The 22,099-nt window shown below is 42.5% G+C and overlaps 1 protein-coding gene across 3 annotated transcripts in view; it reads left to right on the top strand.

The window, feature by feature from the left end:
• Clasp1 (cytoplasmic linker associated protein 1) overlaps positions 1-22,099 on the top strand; it is a 223,879-nt gene that overhangs the window by 116,472 nt on the left and 85,308 nt on the right. For 2 of the 3 annotated variants that reach the window (XM_027417836.2, XM_035445987.1), the window contains exons 11-21: positions 1,212-1,304; positions 3,060-3,205; positions 4,086-4,221; positions 5,310-5,380; positions 6,154-6,213; positions 7,765-7,842; positions 8,887-9,054; positions 9,625-9,674; positions 10,285-10,455; positions 12,159-12,206; positions 19,948-20,055. In XM_027417836.2, coding sequence (XP_027273637.1) covers positions 1,212-1,304; positions 3,060-3,205; positions 4,086-4,221; positions 5,310-5,380; positions 6,154-6,213; positions 7,765-7,842; positions 8,887-9,054; positions 9,625-9,674; positions 10,285-10,455; positions 12,159-12,206; positions 19,948-20,055 — 1,129 coding nt within the window. The remainder of the gene's footprint in view (positions 1-1,211; positions 1,305-3,059; positions 3,206-4,085; positions 4,222-5,309; positions 5,381-6,153; positions 6,214-7,764; positions 7,843-8,886; positions 9,055-9,624; positions 9,675-10,284; positions 10,456-12,158; positions 12,207-19,947; positions 20,056-22,099) is intronic. The other variant, XM_027417839.2, reaches the window with a different exon arrangement.

Here is a 22,099-nt window from a genome sequence, read left to right as displayed (position 1 = left end):
AGACGCTTGGTGATCAGTTAGAGAAGATAGCTGCATATTTAAGAACTTTTTCTTAAATGAACTTTATTTATGAACTAGAAGGCTTTAGCACCTACAAAGCTGAAGAAAATGGTTCACAGAAGTGTGGTTTCCACTCTTTGATGCCTGCCTTCTGCCTGTAGCCTCTGTTCTGATTCTCTGTGCGCCATGCTGTGGCTCTCCTTGCTGCCTGGGGCCATAGTGTCCATTAGCTGGCAGACTCCATGGGCTCAGGTTCTTCCTTAGTGCTTGGCCTCTTAAGTGAAGTCTCACAGTAGCATTGAGGACTAATGAGGGAGTAGATTCGAGTGTCAGATGAGAGTTAGAGAGCTTGCCCTATAAGCCTGGTGCTCTGGTTTCCTTTCCATTGCTGATAAACATTGCCCAAAAGCAGTAGTGAAGGAGAGGATCTAGTTGGTTTGTTCCAGGTCACAGTCCATCCTTGAGGGAGCTCAAGGCAGGAAATAAATGGCAGACCTGCTTGCTGTTCCACGCAGCTCTACCTCTACCCAGGAAATTTACTCACAACTAATGAAGTACAGCAGAAGTCATGGAGAGTGCTGCTCGTTGCCATAGTCTGAGTTCCATGCTTTCTTCTATAGTCCAGGAGCCCCTGCTCTGGTGCCACTACAGTGGGCTAGGCCCTTCTACATCAATCAGCAGTCAAGACAATGCTACACACCAGCATTCCCAAGCGCCAAACTGATCTAGGCAATTCCTCAACTGAGGCATCCTTCTCAGATGGTTGCAGGCTGGGCAAGATCATCCTTAGAGCCTATTAGATGATGGCTAGGATGCCTGATAGCATGAATTTAATTCCTGAATCTCATAGTAGAAGTTGAGGAGTGGTTGCCAGAAGTTGCAGTGTACCATGTCCCACCATACCCATTCAGTAGTAAGTTTTTTTTTTTAATTACTAATGCATCACTGTCTATTGTATTCTTTCTCTTATACATAAACTCCCCTGTTGCATTTCTAGTACAGATGTCCAAAGCAAGGTGGCTTTCATGTGGCACCAAATCTAGGGGTTCTGCTGATTGTGGGTGTGGGCTCACTTGAGATGAGCATGCCCAGAGAATTCCTCATATAGCGTGAGAGTTTCTCTTATTATTCTTCCTTGACTTTGTATATTTAAAAGTCATCTTAATTCTGTACATTGTTGTCTGTTGAGTATAAATTAATTTTGCTTCCAGATTTACTCTAGCCGAGACCTGGAGGAATCCATAAACAAAATTAGAGAGATCCTATCAGATGACAAGCATGACTGGGAACAGAGAGTCAATGCCGTAAGTGCTGCTTTCCTATGGTTCCGTTACATTTTTGTACTCATTTACACACATAGGAATATTCTGTACATAAATTACCACCTGTATGGAGCTGGAGAGATGGCTCAGTGATTAACAGTGATTAACAGCACTGGCTGCTCATCCAGAGGAACTGAGTTCAATTCCCAACAATCATGGTGGCTCACAACCACCTGTAATGAGATCTGGTGCCCTCTTCTGTCTCACAGGTTACCTGCAGACAGAACACTGTGTAAATAATAAATAAATCTTAAATTAAGAAAAAGAAAATGGGGGGAATCTCTGTGAGTTTGAGGCCAGCCTGGTCTACAGAGCAAGTTCCAGGACAGGCTCCAAAGCTACAGAGAAACCCTGTCTTGAAAAAACAAAAACAAAAACAAAAAAATTCCAACAACAACCATTAGCACCTATACATTTTACTTTCTTATTAAATTACCTTATATTCTTTATTGTTTGCTTATGACTTTTAGTTTGTTTCAGGGTAGTCTCACTATGTGCCAGTTTGCTTTCTGTCACAGATAAACACTATGATTAAAAGCAACTTGGAAAAGAAAGGGTTTATTTGGCTTATGGGTTATATAGTCCATCACTAAAGGAAGCTAGGGCAGGACCTGGAAGCTGGAACCTGTAGGTAGGATCTGAAGTAGAGACTGTGGAGGAATGCTGCTCACTGGCTTCATGGCTTGCTCAGCCTGTTTTCTTACATAACCCAGGACCTCCTGCCCAGGGGTGGCACCACCTTCAGTGGACTGGGTCCTCCCTCATCAATCATCAATTAATAAAATGCTCCAAAGACACGCCCGAAGGCCAGTCTGATGAAGGCAATTCAGAGGTTCCCTTTTCCCAGATGACTTGAGTTTATATCAAGTTGACAAAAATTAATGATAAAAATTACAAGCTAGCCTTGAACTTGGGATCTCCTGCTTTAGCTTGTGGAATGTTGAACTTAATGGTCATGGGCTCCCACACCCAGCCCTACTTCTGTTTTTAAAACATAACCAACTTTCTGGGAGTGGTAGCACATGCCTTTAATCCCAGCATTTAGGAGTTGGAGGCAGGCAGGCAGATCTCCATGAGTTTAAAGCCAGCCTGCTCTACATAGAGAGTTCCAGGACAACCAGGGCTACATAGAGAGCTATTATTTCAAAAGCAAATAAACAGCAACTTAAGAGCTAGAGAGATGGCTCAGCAGTTAAGAACACACTGCTTATACTCCAGTTCTGGGAGCCAATGCCCTTTTCTGGCCTGCATGTGCTCCTGTGTCCTTGTAGTACACATAGACTCATGCAGGTGCACACATATACCTAAAATGTGTGTATGTGTTTTTTAAGGAAATCATATTTCTCATGGGTGCTGCCTTTAAAATGGAGTCTTAGTTGTGATTTAATTAGTTCATTGTATATTAGGCAATAATTAGCTGCCCAAATTGTCTTTGCAAAAGTGGTTTCTAGGGGTAGAGATGTAAATTCAGCAGTTAAGAGCACTTGATGTTCTTACGGAGGACCTTAGCTTGGTTCCCAGCACCCATATCAGGTGGTTTATAACCACCTGTAACTCCAGCTCCAAGGGATCTGACACCCTCTTCTGGCTTCAACAGATGCCTGCATACACACAAATCTTCTTTTAAAATTGATTCCTATTATCAGTTAACTTTTATGTTATATTGACAGATTTTTGTTATGTAGATTTCAGTGTTTAGCTATGATTCCCACACCTGACTTTTCTCTGTCCCATTAGCTAAAAAAGATGAGGTCATTGCTTTTGGCTGGGGCTGCTGAGTACGATAACTTCTTTCAACACCTACGTCTTCTGGACGGAGCCTTTAAACTCTCTGCTAAGGACCTGCGGTCTCAGGTAGTGCGGGAAGCTTGCATCACATTAGGGTAAGGACTGTAATATGCTACATTCACCCACACTGTATCATAGCCCTTCTCTGAGCTTTAAAGACAACTGCTTGAGCATGTCTGTGAGGTCACCTCTAGCTGGTCTGCAACACTTCTGTCCGTACTATTAGAGAGGTTGCTGCCCGGCTGTGTAAAGTGTTGGATTTAAATTTTCCATCCTGACATCTCTGAAGCTTCTATTGTACTACTAATAGAAAAAAATGAAATTGTATGAAATTCTGTCTTTGAGATATTTTCTTGATTTTCTTAAACCTACAGGTTACATGTGTATTAGGACATTTGTTTGTTTCTCAAAGAGTGCTATCGCAATAAAGTAAATGCAGTAGCTTTGTGCTAGAGTTGCTGCCTAACATGCCCAACCCTCAGTTTAGTACTCAGTACTCAGAAAGAGAAAGAAGCTTAACAAAAGTACTACGATACTGTCTTAGCTTTAGCTAAACTTAAATGCTGTATTAAGCCAAAATATTAAAGCAGTAGCCACAGCAGCTGGCAAGCACTGTAACTGTATCAAGTTTTAGGTTAGGCAGATCTTAGAGCATCATGTTTTATATGCAAAACAAAAATAAAATAAAAAGAGGCAAGCATTGTGTTCATGCTACATGTTTGTTAGAACGTCTTTGGTCTTGGTGGGATTGGTTTTTGCTCTTTCAATACTTGTTTGGAAATTAAGAAAATTATTGGCTGATGGCTTTACCAAGTTCTCTATTTGTGCATTTTAAATTCATTTTTAAGATGTCTTCGGCCCTTGCCTTTTATCTCTAGAGAACTGTTGTGGGGGTGGGGGACTGTCATATGTTGAGAGGCTCAGTGCATCCATGTGTGTGAGAATGTGACTATAGCTGGTCCTTTCTTGTTGCAGTCATCTGTCATCAGTTCTGGGAAATAAGTTTGATCATGGAGCTGAAGCCATTATGCCAACTATCTTTAATTTAATCCCGAACAGTGCCAAAATTATGGCTACTTCTGGTGTTGTAGCTGTTAGGCTAATCATTCGGGTAAGTATGTCATGGGGCCACCAGTGAAAGATGGGAGTGGTAGATCCTGCTGGCTGATGGGACATAACTGGCACTCCTCCTGAGGGTGATTCTATACCATTGCAATCTGCTTGCACGTGCAACAGTGTGTCTTTCCCATGGGTGGCAATGTTCAAAGCTGCAGGGTTTGTGTTGTGTCTTGTGGGTGGCACACAGTTGCTGAGGTGCATATCATTGACTCACCTGCCACTGGTCCTAAGTACTTGACCGTCCAGAGCATTTGGCTTTTGTCTCCCCTCCACCACTCTGTTCTTCCTTCCCTCCATGTTAGCTGTTTGTGCTTAAGGTTGCTGTTTTCCTGCATTTCATTTTACTAATTGTAGCAAATGAGGAGCTGGAATGATCTCTTCTTTGAGTTTCCTAGCACTTACTGTAGTGTGAGCAGTGGCCAGGTGTTAGTAATCCTCCCGTGTGTTTTCAGGAAGAGTAAAAAAAAAAGAAACCTCTCCTCTACTCCCTCATCTCCACTCCCCTCAAGGCAGCTGCCTACCACCAAGTCTGAGGACTGGAGTTCAATCCTCAGGGCCCTCATGGTGAAGGGAGAACCAACTCCCACAAGTTACCTCTGACTTTTACACATGTGATTGCATACGCACACACGTAATAAAAAAAAAAAAAACAACTATAACTGAGATATCTTGAACCTCTGCAGAGTGTGCTCAATCCCCACAAGATACTTAGTATCATTTTCACTCTTACTGTTCTTGCTTGCTTGAAATATTAAATCCAAAGCCATTGTATTTTTCCATTCAAACAGTGTCAGGATGGCTCAGCATGAGGCCCTGTGCATGCACATTGTCTCAGCCACTAGTGTGCTTTAGGTTTCCTACCTCGGATTGCCATAACTCCAGACTGATTTCTATTGCCTCTTGTCTGTCTTGGCTTTGTCAGTTCTATGGTAGCTGAGTGTGACATTTCAGGGAATTCTGTTTGCTTCTTGAGACTGACATTTTAGACTCAACATCCACATGCTATGAGGTCAGTTCTGTTGCGTCTTGTTCCAGATCTGTGTTCCAGGTGCTCACCTCTGTTTTCATCCCTCTCCACAGCACACACACATCCCTCGGCTAATCCCTGTCATAACAAGCAACTGTACCTCTAAGTCTGTCGCAGTTAGAAGGTACGTGTTGGAAGTTCCTCTTACTATCTTTAGGTGTCTAAAAACAAGTTGAACACCAAACCTCCTTCCAGGGGTAAAGTTTCATGTTTGAACTTATTATTATTATTGAAGATCACCGTAACAACTGCTTCTTGATCCAAAAATCAGTAAAATATTTTGTGACTGGCAAGATGGTTCAATGGGTAAAGTCGCCAAGCCTTAGGACCTGAGTTCATCTCCAGGACTCTCAAAAGTTGTTTTCTGGCATGTGTGGGCATGTGTGGGCATGTGTGCATACATAGACATACACAATTAAGATCTTAAATATATATATTTTTTGGGTTTGTTTTTGGTTTTTGGTTTTGTTTGTTTGTTTGTTTGTTTGTTTTTTCGAGACAGGGTTTCTCTGTTTAGCTTTGGAGCCTATCCTGGCACTTACTCTGTAGACAAGGTTGGGCCTCGAACTCACAGAGATTCACCTGCCTCTGCCTCCAGAGTGCTGGGATTAAAGGCGTGTGCCACCAACACCAGCTTCTTAAAAATACTTTGAAGATCTTAATATCTTGGGAGAGAGAGAGAGAGAGAGAGAGAGAGAGAGAGAGAGAGAGAGAGAGAGCGACCCTCAGAACATGGGCCTACTCCTTGCTTTTTTTACCCCTCCTTTTTCTGTTTTACCCCCTTAAGTGAAACTTATCTACTCAAAAGATAAACTGATTGGTTTAAGCAAAAAGCTGCTTTATTTTCACCACCAGACACCTTACTAAGTTCTGTGTTTCTTTCTCACCACATTTCAGGCGCTGTTTTGAATTTTTAGATTTACTTTTACAAGAATGGCAGACACATTCACTAGAAAGGTGAGCTTCTGTGATTCAGAACCATTCTCTGGCCTGAGAGTCTGGGGGTGAGTGCCTCAGCAAGGGGTCTATCCCATCTTGTGTAAAAAGGAGTGAATCAAACATATGCTAAGTGACTGTTGTTTCTACTGATGTGAGCCACTTCACATTGCAGAAGCTTCAAGGAATAGCATCCTTCCAGATACTAGTATGTTATTGCTTATGTAGCTCAGTTGGTAGTGTGCTTGCCTAGCATGTAAGAGGTCCTGAATTCCATCCTCAGTCTTAAATAAACTGTGCCTATAATCCCAGTTGGGGCAGGGGGAAACAGAGAGAGAAGGGAGGGAGAGGATCAAAAGTTCCAGGTCATCTTCAGATACACTGGGAATTTAACACCAGCCTGGGCTAATGACCATGTCTTCGGAAAAACAAAACTAATATGCCCCCAGCTGTCAGTATGCATTACCATTATTATTCAGTAGAGGGCAGTATCCACACAGTGCTCTGCGAAGCTTAGTGAGGGTTTAGAGCTGCCCTCATCTGTTACTTTGCAGGAATTTCAACAGCTCAAGGGTTTGTATTTTGTTTTTTGTTTGTTTTTGTTTTTGTTTTTGCTTTTGTGGTTTTTTTTATTCCTTCTGTCATTGATCAGCCATTGTCTTTATGGCGGTTTGTAGCTAGTACTTTTACATATCAGAATTTAGAAGTAGCACTGTGTCAGGCTTTCTAACCAACCTTGTGCCCATTCATTTTCTTTGACATTTTTACTTCCTGTCAGATTTAGGTACTGTGCTTCTGAGTTTGGAGGCCATAGGTGGCAGTGGTGTGCCACACTTTTGAATGGGCATCATAGTTTGTCTAGCATTTTTCATCATAGTGGCAATAGACTCCGGGGAATTCATCCCAGTGATTATAGAGGTCAAAACCAAGACTCAGTCTGAACTGCTAAGCAAATTTCTGATCACAAGAACTGATTTTGAGAAGCTGAGGCTGCCTGCCACTGGAGAAAAGAGCAGGAGCTTGAGAGTTTGTGCAGAGATCTGGTGTTCGTTAGTCATGTAGGCGGTAGTTTTTGGAAATTTTGTCTTTAGTGTTTAAGGTGATTTCCCCATTATAATGTGCACATCACAGGCCATCTTTTCCCTGGAAATCTTTGTGTCATCCTGTCCAAGATATTTTTTTCCCTCTTAATACGGCAAAGGGATAAGAGATAGTCATACTGCATTAATTGAGGCGCAGACCGTGGATAAGATGGATTATGTATGTATGAAGAGTGTAGAACTTCTTTGGTCTTCAAAAGCTAAATAAGTATGGTTTAAAAGGGAGATACTAGGATTTAAAAGTAGTGCTATCAACATCCTTCTTCAAGAGTAGGGTAGGGATGGGAAAGAGGGAATTGGTGAGGAGGTGGGGCATGTTCTTAGCCTCCAAGCTATGTTTTAACTGATTGACTGTGGCATGAAGCCACCAGACCCACATTGCTATTTTGAATTTGATCCCACAAGCCTGTTTTCACCCACTGAAAGTTGTGAGCTTTAATGACTCTTATTGCTCTCTTTCCTAAATGTCTAGACACATATCAGTATTAGCGGAAACAATAAAGAAAGGAATACATGATGCCGATTCTGAAGCAAGAATAGAAGCCAGAAAGTAAGTTTCTATTGAACCCAGCTTACCACTCTGACCCACCAGATGGATTGATTGTCTCACAAAGTCTCCCTCTTGGTTCCTAAGCATATTTGTTAATGATAACTGTTAAATGTGACTCCAGCCATCCACCCCAGTAGATAGTTTCTCTGTTTTTGTTGTTTTGCTCTTTAGACAGTTGCCTAAGTGGAACTGAATATAAATAGAACTGAGGTTGTCAATAGGAGGCTTGTTTTCTATCTTAACAGAGATTATGAGTCAGTAGTGCTGGTTCCCACTCTGTGTATTCATTTACTAAGCTGTTCAGAGCTGTGCAACCCAGTGTTCCTTACCATGTTACCATGGGAGGTGACAGCCACAGGGTATTCTCTTCCTGGCATCATGTTTGAAACATGAAATGGTCACTTAGCAAGCATGAATTATAGGAGGGTGAATTGGATTGACTGATACCTGGGTTGTCATGGTGATAATGTCCAGTTTCAGACTCCCAGTGTTCAGTCTTGTGGTTTCAGCCCTCAATCCAGTACCTCCCTGGAGATCATTTGCCTGGAGACCTACAAGAAGGTTCAGTTTTAAGGCTTACTGACTTGCAAGTTAGAACATTTAATTCCTGTTTCATAAATGCGACAGCAGCTCAGAGAAGTTAAGTAACTTCTCCAGCATCAAAAGGTGGTACAAGCAAGATGGCTTAACTGCCAGTAAAGGCGTTTGCCACCAAGCCTGCTGGCCTGAGCTCAGTCCCTGGAACCCACATAGTGGAAGGAGAGAACCAACTCCCACAGTTGTCATTTCATCCCCACATGTGTGCTGTGGTACCTCTACCCCACCCACCACATCAACAAATAAGTAAAAAAGCTGTTTAGATTTAAACTGTTAAGTTGTAAAGACAGGGTTTGTCCAACGCCTCCTCTGTTAGTTATCTGGCCTTGTGCTCCGTCACTCCTCTTAGCAGGTAAGTGGAGGCCTCAAATCCCAAAGATGCTGCGTTATGTATATTTGGGCTCAACAGAGTCCTCTGACTGGACTGGGGGTTCGTCTTTTTCCTAGATGTTACTGGGGTTTCCACAGTCACTTCAGCCGAGAAGCAGAACACTTGTACCACACTTTGGAATCCTCCTACCAGAAGGCCCTGCAGTCCCACTTGAAGAACTCGGACAGCATTGTGTCTCTGCCTCAGTCAGACAGATCTTCTTCCAGCTCTCAAGAGAGTCTCAAGTAAGGGCCTTGGCTTTGCTGACCACAGTGCAGTGTTGTGTATATACTGACTACACAGAAGTGCACTTTGCTGTGGTGTTTTCACCTGATTAACTGCTAAATCTCCCCAAGGGTCTAGGTAGACTCTGGTTCTAGGTCAGATACTGTCTGTTTGGGAGGTGAGAAACTTGGCCTTGGACTCTGCCACAGACAGTCTTTTCTGCCATAGTGTAGCAAGTTACAGAGCATCATGAACTGTACACATTAACGCATCAGGGAATCCCCAAGACGATGTGAGTGTCACCCAGAGATAGGTTTGCAAAGGGAAGACATTCAAGACATGGGACTTCACCTGGTAGCATGTCTGCCCTGCACTTCTGACTTCTGTCTCTATTAATGCTTTGTTGTGTTTGAAAGGTCATTCGTTTCAAACATATTAACACTCTGTCAGATGTGGTGTTGGTGAGGTAATGAATCCCCTGAAAAGTTCTGAAGACCCTGAAACTCTTAATGGGCACACTTAGGTGTTATAGTTGGGTCATTGCAGATAAAGTACACGTCTGGTAACACACATGTGCATGCATTTTGCAGCCGGCCCCTTTCTGCCAAGAGAAGTCCCACTGGCAGCACCACATCCAGAGGTAAGAGCCATAGAACCACAGAGTCACAGAACTGCATCGGTGGGAGACCTGTCCCACCCTGGGTGGCCTACTCTCAGCCCCACTCAGCTGGGAGTCATGTGCTACTCTGCTGTATGCTGGGACTCCTCGGCAGGACTTCACTGCACCGGGGTCAGTTGTTTGCATTCTTTGGATGGCTAGGCAGGCAGAAATCAGGCTCTGTGGCCTCCCTTCCCTCCTCCATCTCTGTAGCCACCAGTCTTTTTGCTCCCTGCTTCACATAAATGGAGAGCGAGGGCAGCAGTTTGGTACTATTAGCAGCTGATAAGGAGAGGGCACAGCTAAACGGGGACGCTTAACTTTATTTCATATATGGGTCGTAACCTTAGTCCTGTAGTTTTCCATTCCTAGAACACTGGAACAGTAGATACCCCCCAGGCAAGGTTACCATGGTTTTCTTTGCATTGCATGAACCCTTCTCTGGGACAGTGAGGTACTTCCTCCTCGTGGGCACCAACATGTATTACAAGTCTTAATGTTGGTCTCTAAGAAAAGCCAAGCAGCAGCATGTAACAGTATGTTTGAAATGCTATGTGGTCAGTCCTTCCTGACTTCTTCTTCACCACTATAGCCTCTACAGTTAGTACCAAATCTGTGTCGACGACAGGATCCCTCCAGCGGTCTCGAAGTGATATTGACGTGAATGCAGCAGCCAGTGCCAAATCCAAAGTCTCCTCATCCTCAGGCTCCACCGCCTTCAGCTCTGCAGCAGCATTGCCTCCAGGGTCCTATGCATCTTTAGGTAAGCAGGCTCCCTCCTGTCCCGCTGCCCCAGTGACCCTGGCCTCTCAGCAGATCATAGGCCTCTGTGACTGCGAGAAGCCTTACTGTAGCAGGGTGGTTTAAAGTATAAGTAACTGCACTCAGGGATAGTTCCCAGCTACCCTCTGTCCAGTGTCATGTCCAGTGTCCCTTTTCTCTGGAACACCAGCCTAGTCCATAAGGACGTGTGTGGTCCTCATGTCCTCTTTCCTACAGCAAGTCCTGCTTGTACCCAAGCCATGCCCATATTGCCAGCACTGGCTTTCCCCCTCTTACTGGTGGGAATAGAGCCTGATGGCTCAGTGGGGACTCAGTTTCCTATAGTTGAGTGTCTCTTAGAGTGTGTGTGTGGGGGGTAACAGGAGGCTTCTAAGTGACCTTTAGCCAACTTAAGCACAGTCCTGCAAGTGTTCTACCCTACGTGTTGCCTGAGGGGGCACACCCATACTCGAAAGACTGCTCCAAAGAATTGTTTCTAATTATTTTCCAATTTTTTTGGTATCCAGCTTAATGGTAGGTGCTTTTCTGTGCCAGGCTGGTGGTGTATTTTCATATTTTTGTAAATGCTGAGTTAGTCATTCAACCCCCCAAACCTGAGACTTAGCTTAATTATAACACCAGAACCAGGTTCCTCACACAACCCATTAGGGATTTTAAGGTCACCACCAAGCTGATGTTCCGAAGGGCTTTGAGATCGGAAGCATGGGGACAGGACAGTAGCCAAAGATGGTGCCACTTGCACAGCCTCCTCATGGTGACAGGGAACAAGCATTGAGTCTGTTCTTTGCCAGTGACCTTGTGGTAATGGTAGCCGTCTGACTCAGGCACATACTGAGGAATTACCTGAAGGTCCTTTATAAACATTTGCCCTTCAAGGTAGAAGAAAGTAGAGTTGAAATAAGAACACTGTTAACCTGAGATGGTGTATGTCCTGGATCCATGTGTCCAGGCAGTCCCATTTCCCTGAGCTCAGACATTCTCTTGAAAAGAGGCCCAGAGTCGGCTCTCTCCTTCCTCATGGTCACTACTATCATTAATGCACAAGTATTAAGGTAGTGTTTTGTAATATTTGGTGAAGGGAGAAGCAACAACTGTCCCTCCCACAGTGAACAAGTTGTGATCTAAGTATTTACCAGGGTGTCAATACTTTGATCTACTTTTACTATTGTTTTTTGTTTGTTTGTTTGTTTTATTTTTGTTTTTGAGACAGGGCCCTAGCCTGGAACTCACTATGTAGACCAAGCTGGCCTCTAACTTACAGAGATCGACTTGCCTCTGCCTCCCATAAGGTGGGCCTGGTTCACCTTCAGTATTTTTAGTTAGCATTTGCTTAACTGTTTTCATGCCAGCCTTTAGGAGCATACCCAGGGTCATTATTTACTTGTGTACATCTGGGGTATTTAGTTGGGGCCTGACTAGATTCCCTCGGTGCTTAGGGCACCCTCAGAAGCACTGAGGACATTCTCTTAGTCTCCTCTCCAGACAGGAATATTCTCTCCCTTCCCCATAAGAATTCTGCCTCCAGTTTTTCCTTGTTTTTGCCCCTCCTCCACATGCTACCTGAGCAAAAAGTGAAGTAATAGAGAGTTTTGAGACTTCACCCAGGTCCCACTTAGGTTGACCACGATACTTGACCTGTAAAGTGGAGCATTAAAGGCTTATAACCGTTTTCCAAACTTCTAGAGTCCAGACACGTGAGGGAAGACTTGGAGTACGTAGGCCTGGATGCAGGTACTAAACGCGACAGCTGCTGCTGCTGGGCGTGTAGTTGGGATAGGCCTCGCTACAGCCTCTCAGCTTCTCACTCGATTCTGCTCTTGGGGTGACTCCTTAGAACCTGAACTAGTTGCTCCTCTACACACCCTTTCCTGCTAGAACTTTCAGGGAGTGGGGACTTCCGAGGATGATGCCGTTGACAAAGTGGAGATCCTGAGTCACACTTGTCCACTGTGACACAACTGTGCTCACTGTTTTGTTAGCTTTCCAAAGGCGAACCCTGTTACTCCAGACTGAGCTAACTCCTAGTGAGGGCACACTCAGCTGGCTTCCAACTCTGCTCTGCATTTGAACGTGTTCCCCTTTTGGCTTTGTTTTAAAGTGTACATTTTGCTTTTTTTAGTAGCTAATAACATTCTGCTTTTTAATTTTCTGAATGTCACTAACTGTTCCCTGTTGTCCCCTCCCTTGTTTTTTAATTGGCTTAAAGACGGTACTACCACTAAAGCGGAGGGTAAGCGGTTTGTTTCTGTGATTGAGGTGTGTGTCTCTCTGGTCCTCTGTTCCCACCGAGTGCTTCCTGGTGCCCACTTGTCCTCACTGAGGTCCCTGCATGTTGTGTTGCACGATGCCCTCACCCTCTTTTTCGTTCTGTCTCCAGTGGCTCCTGGCCCTCCCTCTCCCTCAGTTCTCTCCCCTTTCTTGTTTAATCTTTGTTCTGGTGACTCAAGACACTGAAGTTCACTCAGGGTGGTGACAATTCTGAGGCTCACTGGGAAGGAATATTGGACATCACCTCGTATCGTATGCTGCTGCCTTGGGGTTTGTTGCTCATGAAGAACCACATGAGCTACACTTTCTTCTTTGTGCTTTGTGGGCCTCTTGGGGTCATCTTTCTGGTTTTGAAAGTAAATATCTGTGTCAAGTACTCAGGTTCAGGGCTGGTGAAATTTTCTACTGTGCTATAAAGACATTTTTAGATGATGTTTTACTCTCCTATGAAGAGCACTGCTGAATCACGTGATGCTTTGATTTGTGTCAGTGTCATGTGCCCCTGCTTGCTCATTTGTGCACATCGATCTTCCCACCAGCCACATGACAATAGCTTTCTCTGCTGAGTGCTACAGTCCACACCATGGAGAGAAATGCGTGTGTCCACATTCCCCGATCCACATTTTAGGCCAAGAAGCTCTTCCTGAGTTCTTGCCTTGTTCTTTGAGTTGAGACACAGCTGGTGCACTCTGCATTGGCCTTAGATTAGCAACATTATCCTTTCCCAAGGGTAGAAAACAGGATATCGCTTCAACAGTTGCATATAGAGAAATGTTGGCTGTTTGAGACTGTGGCTGGGACCCCAGCCCTGCAGATAATGTCATTAACAATCAAGAGCAGCCTGTTTAGTTTGTAACTGTGAAATGGCTACCATGTAGAGGAATCTAGGTTTGAGCAGGGTAGCTCTTTGTCATTTTTTTAAAGTTTATTATTGTGTGTGTATGGTGTGTGTATGAGTGTAGGTATGTATGCTATGTTTTGAGTGACAGACAATTTTCAAGGAAGTCAGTTCTGTCCTTCTATTATGTGGAGCCCTGGGAATTGAACTCAGTTTGTCACATTTGTATGGGAAGAACCACTGAGCCCTCTCCCCAGCCCCAGCAGAGTATGCTTATGTATAGTTTCATCGTTTGTAGACGGTGTCTCATGTAGCCCACTCAGGCCCCAAACTCACTATCTAGCCAAGGTTGACCTTATAGTCTGATCCTCCTCCCAAGTGAGGCTGGGGTTACAATCATGGACCACCGTACCCACATTTATCAGTGCTGGAAAGCAAGCCCAGGGATTTGAGCATTTTGAGCCAGCATTTTGTCAATGGAGCTACCTCCCCAGCCATACTGTTCCCAAGGCCATGGTCTAGGTCTCAGGAGTCAGAAAGGGGAAGAGAGAATAGGCTTATAAGTTTTGAATTATATTTATTTATTGGTATGTGTGCATGTGGGAGTGTATGTGTGAGCACATATTTCTCAGACATGTCTCATACTAAGAATTAACATGAAGGTTTATAAGAAAGACACACACAGAGACCGACCGACAGACAGACAGACATCTGGGTATTTCCTCTGAAGATGCCGATTAAGTCAGAAGGATCTAGAGAACCTGAACTTGAAGAATTCTTGCTGGTGATCTCAAGGTTGGACAGATTTGTGAAACAGAAGGATAGTCAACAAACCTCTACCCAACTGAGGCTTTTATTTGGGTTAACCAAAGGCCGTGGCTGGGTGTGGTTATGATGCTGGGTGATTATTTTCTTGTTCACTGATAGTAGTACTTTTGTTTCTTGTCCTCCAATGAAACAATTCTATGTTTCCTCATCCTAGATGGAAGAGAAGTGGAAAACTAGAGTAGAATAGAATTTCATGTCAGCTACTTTTCTGTTGTAATAAAATATCTTGACAAAAATGACTTAAATAGAAGGAATTTGGGCTTTTGATCCCAGAGGGGAGAGTCCATAATGGTGCGAGAGGCATGGCAGCAGGAAGTCAGAAATCACATCTCGAAAGGTCACAGTTCCCGAATAGAAGACAGTGCAGCACGTGACAGCAGGAAGCTTGGGCAGGTTGCTGAGATATCCCATCTTCTGCAGGCACAAAGCAGAGAGAGCAAACTGGAAGTGGAGCAAGGCAATAAACTCTCAAAGCCTGACCTCCGTGATGTACTTCCTCCAGCAAGTCCCCAAACGGCATCATCAGCTGGGGACCGTATGTTCAAATATATGAGCCTATGACAGTCATTTCTCATTCAAACCATCACAAATAGTTTATATAAAATGAAAATATTTTTCCCAGAACGCCCTATATAACAGAATTGAAATAGGCCTATTATCCACCCCCCCTCCAAGAATTCTTTACTTATTTTCTTTTCCGTTTTTGTTTGTTTGTTTGTTTGTTTTTTAATCAATTATACAGACCCAAGCAAAGTTAAATTGGTTGTTCAGTTACTGGACAAGGTACTAAGTCACTTTCTGGTTTCCTTCAGTTAAAAGACCCTGTCTCAATGCGTAATAGAGCAATTGAGGAAGACACTCTATGTCAACCTCAGTGTACACACTCTATGTGCACACACTTTCACATGCTTCTGAACCCCCCTCCACACACACACACATACAGCCATGTTAACTTAACTTTTACTGAATTATGATTGTAGTAAAAAATGGTATAGCCTCATCTGCCATCTAGGAAAAAGAACTTAAATTTTAGTTTGATTTTGCTGGAAAAGAAGCATTTAGTATTGTTACCTATTTGTCTAAAAACTCTGAATTTTAAGTAACTGGCCTTTCTTTACAACTGAAAATAGGTCTATTTATTATATTATTAAAAGTAAAAATCTTACACTTGTTTTTAAAAAGTTTTGAAGGTAGAAGTGATAGGTAGCAAAATTGACACAGGATCAACTTCTTAAATTCTGGCTGTGTTAAGAGCCAGCTGTGCATGAGCAGAGGCTGGTTTCATTGTGTTCCAGCAGGTGGGATGTAAAATAGGTGGGCATGCTGGAATGGCCCAATATACAGAGAACTGAGATGGAATTAGAAGACTTCTTTTTATACAAACCTAGGAACTTAAACAACCTTAGTGCAAGGAAGCTGTGTTTTGGTATTTTAGTTACCTTAGGCTGAGGCTTCTGAGATTTCTACTTAACAAAGAAATGATTATATAGCCCCTGGGTATATGGATATCTACAATAAGTATATAGACAAAACAAGTACTGTAAGCTATAAAGAATTTCATTGTAAAACAATTCTTTGGCATACATACAATTTTACCATTTATTAAAAGCAAAAGCACAAATGTACTTGTTTATTTTTCTGCAAAGAATGAAATCTTGCCTGAATAATTGGCAGTGCAGAACACAGACTGTTGTCAACACTTTTCAGAATTGATTGATTGTTGTATAGTTCACCACTTTCCACAGTACAAGGTAGCGTGTAAGTGTGGCTTGGGCCATTTCAGAAATCATCACAAATTCTGTCCTAACCCCAAGTTGAGATTCATTGAGCAAGACTTTAACTAACTCAAGCCAGCAAGTCAAAGAGTGATCTTTAAAATCAGACATTCTCTAAATCAATCAAGTCAGACATTCTCATCAATACACTCCACAGGTAGACTAATATTTTTGCATGAGATATGATAGTAAGAAAATGTGAAGAATCTTTACCTTTCTTGTGTTTCTGCAACAGCAGAAGTTTGCACATTAAAAAAAAAAAAAACAAAAAAACATTACAGCTCATGATGTACTACAGTCAGATAAGTGAGCACTGCCAGAGGCTTCATTATGAGTTCTAATTTGAATTCAATTTTTGGTTTGACTATTGGTCAACTTTTTTGCTGCTCATTTTTCTCACAGTCCCCATGTTTAGTTATGGGTCCACGGGTTAAGAGGCTTTGGGCTGAATTGACTGTTGAGAACCATTTGTGTAAGTTAGATTTAGAACACAGCTTCAGGCTCCCATGACTTAGGGTCTTTTCCAGCAGAATAAAAACACGACTGAAAGAGAATTCTCAGCAGTGTTAGAATGCTGAGAAATTGGAATGTTCTTCCGTGATTCTGTGAAAGCTGAAGGCTTAACTCTCCCTAAATCCTTGCTTCTCCCAGTGTCTGCTCTTACCTTTTTATATATATTTTGTGCATCCCTGGCTCCTCCCTCTAAGTCTACAATTTTTCCTTCATCGTTATACAGTTATTTATTTACTTTTACTATTGTTACTTAGGCTGGCTTTGCCCCTTTCATACCTATTCTGTCTCTTATCATTTAATCGTAGTACACAATTGAAGTATGTTCTTGTGGTTCTCTATCATTTAATTGTGGAACACAACAATTGAAGTATGTTCTCTGTCAATCATTTAATCATGGTACACAGTTGAAGTATGTTCTTGTGGTTTGCTGTGTTTTTGCAGTAGCTTGTGATTTTCTTGAAGACCACAAAACATTTTGTGTTTCTCCTTTAAAACACATATCCAGGCACTTATAATTGCCAAGTTCCTCTTCCTATGAAGTAGACACGTATCTGAACACAGCACACCAGAAGCCCTTCAAACTATATAGCTACTTTCCAAAAAAAGTAAAGAATGTTAAAAAAAAAAAACAAGAGGACTTTTCAGATGACTCCATAGCGTAGTAGTAGGAGTGCTGGGCACACAGAAAGAGACCTTGAGCTCACCAAAGGTGCAAGGCACTGGCTGAAAGCCAACCAGCATTGACAAGCCGACCAGCATACATCCATGAAAAGGTACATGTAGAAAACCTCCTCAATGTCCTTGATGGAGCAGTCAGTCTTCTTTAAACCTTTGTGACTGAGCTCTGTACATACACTAAGCTGACCTCTCCATCTCCTTTGTGGGGCCTGAGACACCCCCCTGCTGTAGAATTAAGTGGTCTGTGTGTATAGGTCCTGTGATGACACTAAATTTTCCCAGAAGAATCTACTCTTGGGTCTGTCCGTTAGACTTTCCTTGTATTCTATGTGCCACATATTCAAGTACAGGCTGAAAGCACTGCATGTGTGAAGTATCAGAGAAAGGTAGACAGAATGAACCCTAAAGGACTTTAGAGTCAATTGTGGAATATAAATACCTATTTAAGGTGTTCAAAAGAAATAAGAAATCTATTTATTTATTTATTTATTTATTTATTTATTGTGTGTGAAATACATAGACTTTAGTAGCCAAAATGATCCTTCCAGTTGAGGACACACTGCCAATCTAAAATAAGCAATACAGCCACCCAGCTCCAGACATGATGAGTGCAGGGTCCAGATGGAAGGTAGCCAGGGTGACTAAACCAAGGTCATTGGCTGAACCCTGGGGCCCTGGGCTTTCACTGTCATGACTCTGCAGTACAGAATGGGTTATATTCTCCTGCCTCCCTGGCCAGCAAAAGGCAACTTTCCTGGGAAAAGACAAGAGGGCATTTTGTGTGCATGTATGTGTGGGCATGTATGTGGAGGGAGTGTGACTGAACCCCCGGCCTTGCCTGTACAGTCTGTCAATGAGTTGTACCCCTAAACCCAGCATTTTTAAAAATTTCTTTCGAGTCAACAGTGCTTTGCTACTCCTATTTTGCTTTGTTACATAAATAAGACAGCATAATAAAGGCAAATAAATGAAAATGTGTAATTTGAAAAAAAATTGATTGCTGGCTAATTTTATAGGTTAGATAACCCCCAGATCTATATACAAATAAATAAAAAGTCTAGCAAAAGTCCAAAACTTAAGGTCAAAATGTAATGACTAAAAGAAACCAGGTGTGGTGGCATATGACTATAAATCCCAGGACTCAGGAGGTTGAGGCAGGAGGAGTGCTGTGAGTTTGAGTCCACTATATAACAAATCCAGGTCTGCTTGGACTGCCTAGCAAGGCCCTGTCTCAAGAAACGTGTGTGTGTGTGTGTGTGTGTGTGTGTGTGTGTGTGTGTGTGTGTGTGTGTGTGTGTACAATACATTATCTGTTAGCAAAATAAAATCTAAAAGTACCTTTAGTAATTAAAATAAAGTACCTTTGCATGAGTATAAAAACTGAAGTAGAGCTTTGAGAGAGAGGCATTGTAAATTGTAAGGAAAGAGTTAAGGAAATTTATTTGAGAATTAGTCATATAGAAAGGATAAAATCTCTCCTTGGCCCATATGAAAAGTCCATTCCACTAGTGTACTCACAAATAAGTTATTGAGTAAAGCAATATATTTTATAATTTTAAAATCCCATTTTAATTTTAAATATGTAAAACAGTGGCATATGTTTCTTGATCATGCAAGTATATTTATCAACAGAAAAAGAAAAGAAAAGAAAAGAAAGAAAAGGAATTTGAGAGTCCTGAGCACTGGCCTTAGGGCCATGTTACCAAATGCTGGGAAGTAAGAGGGATTTAATTCTTTAAGCTTCGTGGGTATAGGTGTTCATAAAAAAACAAAAAAGTATGACCTAAGTATTATATTTGTAATAACCTTAAAATAGATTGCTTTTTAATGTTCATTTTGCCTGATTGCTTTCTTGGGTTTTCCTGAGTGCCTTACAGAAAGCAGAGGTACTTGGCCAGCCAGCTAGCCTTGGACAGGCACCTATGCCAGGCGTGTGACACTGGACAGACTTCTCCCTGTTCTGCTCTTTCTTGTCTATACATTGCTGTGAGAATTCTGATTTGATGGAGATCATAGTTCTCAGGAGAGTAAATAATTTTAGTAAATGTCCACTAGTAAATGTAGTCCAGGCGAGCCTCAAACTTACTGTGTGGCCAAGAGTGTCCTGAACTTCTCCTCATCTTCCTGCCTCACCTTCCAAGTACTGGGATCACAGGGTGTGCCACCATACTCAACTTACGTGTCTTTAAAATTCACTGGTTCCCCTCCACCCTGATGCTGCTCTTTCTTGAACCTTCTTCAAACCTCAGGGCTTGTTTCTGCATTCTTCCTCTGCGAGCTTTATCTGCTGGGTTGGGAAGGTGGCCAGTTCTAGCTGGCTAATCGAGAAAGGCATTTTGTGCTTCCTTGAATCCAGAGCAGCCTTGTTGGGAATTCAAAACCACACTCCTCCCTGCTCATCCCACTGTGGTCACAGTGGTGTCTTAACTCTCATGGGGACCTGGCTGACAGAAGCCCCTGCTCCCTGCGTGGTCAGCCGCATCAGTGCCCTGTGCTTGCGGTGTGGGTTCTTAAGTATGTTACACACTGGCTAAAGCTGTTATGAAAACACTTTTTTTGCTGTATCCTCCAGGTCGGATCCGCACGAGACGGCAAAGCTCGGGGAGTGCCACCAATGTTGCCTCCACACCCTCGGATAGTCGGGGCCGCAGTCGCGCCAAAGTGGTTTCACAGTCTCAGCGTAAGCAGTGTGTTTTATGCTTTGGTTTCCTTAGCTTCCCTTAGTAGCAGGTCTCACTGCTGGACAGAGACTTCCAGCAGCTATGACACTCTAACCACACTGCTAAGGTAGGCTTACCAGATGGAGCATTCCAAACATGCTTTGGTCTTCTTTCCAGGTGATTCCTATTTCATGGGCTGGGTAGATGAATGTCTCTATAGTGCTTGAGGACCTGAGTTTGGATTTTCAGTACCCACATAAAAAGCTATCTGTACTGTCACACACCTGTAATCCCGGCACTGAGGAATTGGAGACATCTGGATCCCTAGAGCTTACTGGTCGGCCACTCTAGTCTAATTGGTGAGCCTCGGATCCCAGTGAAAGACCCTGTCTGAAAAAAGAAGGTAGTGGTGGAAGAAGGTACCCAATATCCTCTTCTGGCCTCCACACATGCATGCACACTCAGGAACATATAACACACACACACACACACACACACACACACACACACACACACACACACACACACACACACGTTGATAGCGTTAGACATTAAAATACACTTTCACTCCCTATCCTGAAGTCTCTCAAATCAAAACTCACTTGTTATGTAATCCGTTTTGCAGTATGATTTCCTGTGGGGGAATGGGAGTTGAGAGAAATCTTACATTTCTTTTTTGTTAGCTCTTGGCCGTGGCCTCTGCTGGGTTCCCCACCCCAACTGTGTTAGTGCTGTGTTTTCTAGCTGTAGAAATGCAAATGTCACCTGGATTTAGAAGAGGAAAATTGCTTCTCTGGTGGGATTTAGGAGATTAGGAAAGGCTTAATCTCAAAACTAAGGAACATACTGAACCCAACCTTAAGGCTCCTCACTTCTACTTTGGCCTGATGTACTCACAGGAATGGAAGCCACTGAATAGTAGCACATGATTGAGCCTACATCCCAGGGTTACACATACAAATTCATTGCTTTACTAATGATTTGAATGAGGTAAGTATATTTATCCTATAAATGTGGGCATATTCATAGTCCTGGATTGAAGTAGATTTGTTAATTCTAGATTTAGGGCCCTTAAGGATTGAAATATTTTCGATATTTAAGATAAGGGAAGCCATAGATAGTCAAGGATGAAAACAGTTCATAGCATTGTTCTTCTGACCATGGGCATCTTGTTAAAGATGGAGGTGGGCACAGGTGACCAAGTTCTGCTTGTTTCCCTCTTGCTGAAAGCTGAGGAGAGGTGTGCTGTGAGAAGCAGAGGGCTTGTCTTCTCCACATCTCTTAAGCTTGGCTCATTAATAGATGGTGTTTCACAAACAGACCTGGGATAAATGCTAAAACTGTGTGCTGTGTGTAAAACAAAACACCTTTGAAACAGTATCGGTTTTGCTACTGTGCTTGAGAATAAGCCATTTGTGTTGTGTCGCATGCTGACCTTCTGTATTGTGTTATTGTCTTTTAATCCACTTTTTGCCTGTCCTTTGGTCTGCTCTCCTAATGAAGGATCCAGATCTGCTAACCCTGCTGGTGGTAAGCCATTTCTGTTCTTGCTTTTCTGTTGTTGTCATTGGCACTCTACTTCAACCATGCTCTTTACACAATATTAATTTCTCTGTTTATGCTTAATCTTTCTGCATTTTCCTGTATTTCCAAATACTAAAGTTTGAAATGCATTTCTTTTTGCCCTGGAGATAGCTTAATAGTTTATTTCGTGTTCAAATCTTGGGATGGCTCTTCAAAATAATTTGCATTACTGACTTTTACAATGATTTTCTTCCCAAATTGTGTATAGCTTAATCAATATTAGGTATTACTTTTCTTGTGTAGCCAACCAAGTGACTCATGATAGTTTTAATATATGAGGTACATTTTTGAGACATTGTAAAATACATTTTAAAGTCTTTATTCTGTAAGACTTGGAAAGTAATTTGTGGATAAGTGTTGTTTCAATTATTTTATTTTTTTTGTGAAGGTCTTTCTGTCCTGCATCATAATACTTTATATTTTAAAATTTTACTGCCTTCTCTACTTAGGGAGATAATCTATTAAGTGGCTGTCATTTTG

The sequence above is a fragment of the Cricetulus griseus genome, chromosome 5 (genome assembly GCF_003668045.3).
Source record: "Cricetulus griseus strain 17A/GY chromosome 5, alternate assembly CriGri-PICRH-1.0, whole genome shotgun sequence".
Taxonomy (NCBI): Eukaryota; Metazoa; Chordata; class Mammalia; order Rodentia; family Cricetidae; genus Cricetulus; species Cricetulus griseus.
The sequence above is the reverse complement of the archived record's forward strand: the minus strand, read 5'-3'. Positions and strand labels throughout refer to the sequence as shown.